The 3,358-nt window shown below is 59.2% G+C and overlaps 1 protein-coding gene across 1 annotated transcript; it reads right to left on the bottom strand.

The window, feature by feature from the left end:
- Positions 1-2,224: 2,224 nt before the first annotated feature.
- LOC104401822 (solute carrier family 22 member 6-A-like) lies at positions 2,225-3,249 on the bottom strand (the record flags this gene model as incomplete). The annotated part of the gene is made up of 3 exons (XM_010009521.1): positions 2,225-2,432; positions 2,539-2,647; positions 2,980-3,249. Coding segments are annotated over 3 exons (587 nt in total), but the record flags the coding sequence as incomplete, so codon positions are not given.
- Positions 3,250-3,358: the final 109 nt, after the last annotated feature.

The raw sequence follows: 3,358 nt of genomic DNA on the forward strand, positions 1-3,358 counted from the left end.
CTTCCTCCCTCCCTCCCTTCCTCCCTTATCCATCCATCCTTCATCCCCCATCCATCATCCATCCATCCCATCTCCATTATCCATCCATCAGCCACCATCCATTATCCATCCATCATTCATCATCCATCCACCCATCATCCATCCATCCATCCATCCATCATCCATCCATCCATCCATCCATCATCCATCCATCATCCATGCATCCATCATCCATCCATCCATCCATCCATCCATCATCCATCCATCATCCATCCACCATCCTCCACTGGTGCCTCCAGGGTGGTGACACAAGCCACCAGTCCCAGGAACCACCACGTCCTACCTTGGCGATGGTTGTAGGTCCAACCATCGAGACAGGGCTCCAGTGGTCCAAAAGCCACCACTGAGGTGCCATCATGAGGAACCCAGACCCTGAGCAGGTCCCACTGGCACTGACCATCCAGAGGAACTGGCACCGAGGGTGACTTTCTGCAGCAGGTTGTGAGGAGGGGCAGGGCCAGGGGGGCCACCGAGGACCCCACCTGCTCCAGAGGCTCCCCTCAGGCTCCTCACCCCACCGGCACCAAGGTGGGCTCCTTATGGCCTGGCCAGAGCTGGGTTGGGGCCAATGGTTGGGTCAATGGGTGGGTCAATGGTTGAGTCAATGGTTGAGTCAATGGTTGGGTCAATGGGGGGGGCAATGGGTGAGGCAATGGTGGTGAGTCAATGGTTGAGTCAATGGTTGGGTCAATGGTTGGGTCAATGGTTGAGTCAATGGTTGGGTCAATGGGTGACATCTAGGGTGGGGTTTTGGGGTGACTTCCAGAAGATCCAGGAGGCCAATGTGCAGGCAGGGACAGCACAAAGGTGGCTGGGCCTGACCCACCAAGCACCACCAAAGGGTGGCCAGGGCCTCATCCATGGGCAGAACTTCCCCCCCCCGCACGGGGACACCGAAGAACCACCCAAACCAGGGCAAACCTGGAGCAAATCATCCCTGAGTTTGTTCTTCTTCTGCAGCGGCACCTTGTGGAGGGGGAGAAGCAGCTTTTGGAGAGGACCCAACTTTCAGGTGGGTGCCTTGGAGGAGATGGGGAGGAGCTGCTGGTGCTGGCCATGGGGTGGCCTCCATTGGGTTAATGTTCAGCTGGGGCTGTGGGCAGGAGGTGCCGGAGGTGGCCCCGGCGCGGGTCAGCGCCTGGGCACCGGGTTAATCTTTGATGGGCTCAACCCAAGCAGGGCCTTGGTGGGGCCAAGGGACACATTGGAGATGGGAGCAAGGGCCAATGGGGGACAATAGGGGAAGGGGCACCATGGGGGTGGCTGGAGGAGAGGGGTAGCACTGGGGAGGTCCGAGACCTTCTCGAGGGGTTGGGGACCCTCTAATGGGACAAGAGTTGGGGGGTTTGGGGTTCTTGGGTGTTGTCTTGATGGAGGTGACCTCCACTGTGAGGTGGCGGTGGGCAACAGCTTGGTGGAGGTGGCCTCAGGGAGATGGTTCTTGGGCATTGTCCTGTTAGAGGTGACCTCAGGGACACGGCTCTTCATCACTGGCCAATTCAAGGGGGTCTCATGGAGACAGTTCTTCATCATTGGCTGATGGGACGTGACTTCAGGGCCCAGCTGATGAGAAGTTGTTGAAGGTGACCCCCAACAACAGGCACCATCTTCTTGGAGGTGACCTCAGGGACACACTTCTTGGGCATTGTCCCATTGGAGGTGACCTCAGAGGTGGTCACTGGGTGTCATCCAATTGGAGGTGACCTCAGAAACACCCCAAGTCGTTGTCCCCACCAGAGCTGATTTATTGCTCCCAGGTCGCCTCCGGCCCCAGCCGAAGCTGTGGGGCCCATGGCAGGGGTGCAGGGTGCTGTGTCCCACCCCCTCCATAGGCCTTCAGGGTTCCTTCTGGGGCGCCTTCTCCTGTGGCTCCAGTGGGATCTTCTCCTTGGGGTCGTCTGGACGCTTCCGCTTGGCCCTGGGGGAGGAGGCTCCATGAACACGACAGGGGCCAAGTCCAGTGTCTGCCCATCAGCAGCTCCTGGCACTGGGGCTTCTGCCAACTCACCCATCCAGTGACCCTCAACACACCCCTGTGTCCATCCTCCATCCATCCATCATCCATCCAACATGCATCCATCATCCATCCAACATGCATCCATCATCCATCCATCATCCATCATCCATCCATCATCCACCCATCCCTCCATCATCCACCCATCTCTCCTCCATCCCTCCTCCCTGCTCACCTGCTCTCCACCTCCTGGATGGTGTCAGGCAGGGGCATGTTGAGTGTCTCCGGAAGGAACGCGGCCACCACGGCCGCCACCACCGGGGCCACCCCATAGACCGCAGGGGGGAGGCGGGGGGAGGACTCATCCAGCATCTTCACCAGCGGTGCCACGATGCCACCGACACGGGCCATGGTGCTGCCGAAGCCCAGCCCCGTCTGCCTGCGGCCACCACGGCCAAGGACACCGCGTCACCATGGCACAGGGACACCAGGGTCACCCATGGGAGAGGGGGCAGGGCGCCAGGGTCACCCATGGGTGCTGGTACCTGATGGGGGTGGGGTAGAGCTCGGTGGTGTAGAGGAAGACGCAGTTGAAGGAGGCTGAGAGGCAGCCCTTGCCCAGCACTGCCAGCGCCGTGCGCAGCGTCTGCAGCTCTGCAGGACCTGGATATGGAGGGAGGATGGAGGATGGATGATGGATGGATGGATGATGGATGGATGATGGAGGGATGGATGGATGGATGGATGATGGATGATGGATGATGGATGGATGGATGATGGATGCATGGATGGATGGATGGATGGATGATGGATGGATGACGGATGGATGGATGACGGATGGATGGATGGATGCAGATGGTGCTTAATTCAATGGCTGGAGAAGCGAGCGATGGGTGAGGAGCAAACCGCAGTTATGTGACCCACAAGTGGGGACATCAGTGGCTGGACCAGGCCCTGCAGAAGGTCCCATCAGCCCCAGCACCCACCTGTGGGCACGAAGATGTTGGCGATGATGGCCAAGCCCGCCAGGAAGAGCGCGATCGCGAGGGACAGGCGCCGGCCCACGTAGCTCAGCGAGATAGTCACCACCACCTTGGCCGGGAAATCCACGGCGCCGAAGATCACCTGGATGAGGTAAATGCTGACCCCGAAGTTCTGCAGGTCCATGGCCAGCCCGTAGTAGGAGAAACTGATGGAGAACCTGGAGCAGAGCAGAGAGATGGATCTCAGGGTGGTGGCACCAACCTGCAGTGTCACTGTGGAGTGGGAGCTGAGGTGGGGGAGATGAGGGTGGTGGTGCCATTGGATGACTGGATTCACTGATTGTCCAGTTGTCCGTCCATCCATCCATCATCCATCCATCAT

Source organism: Nestor notabilis, unplaced genomic scaffold (assembly GCF_000696875.1).
Source record: "Nestor notabilis isolate BGI_N333 unplaced genomic scaffold, ASM69687v1 scaffold16402, whole genome shotgun sequence".
NCBI lineage: Eukaryota > Metazoa > Chordata > Aves > Psittaciformes > Psittacidae > Nestor > Nestor notabilis.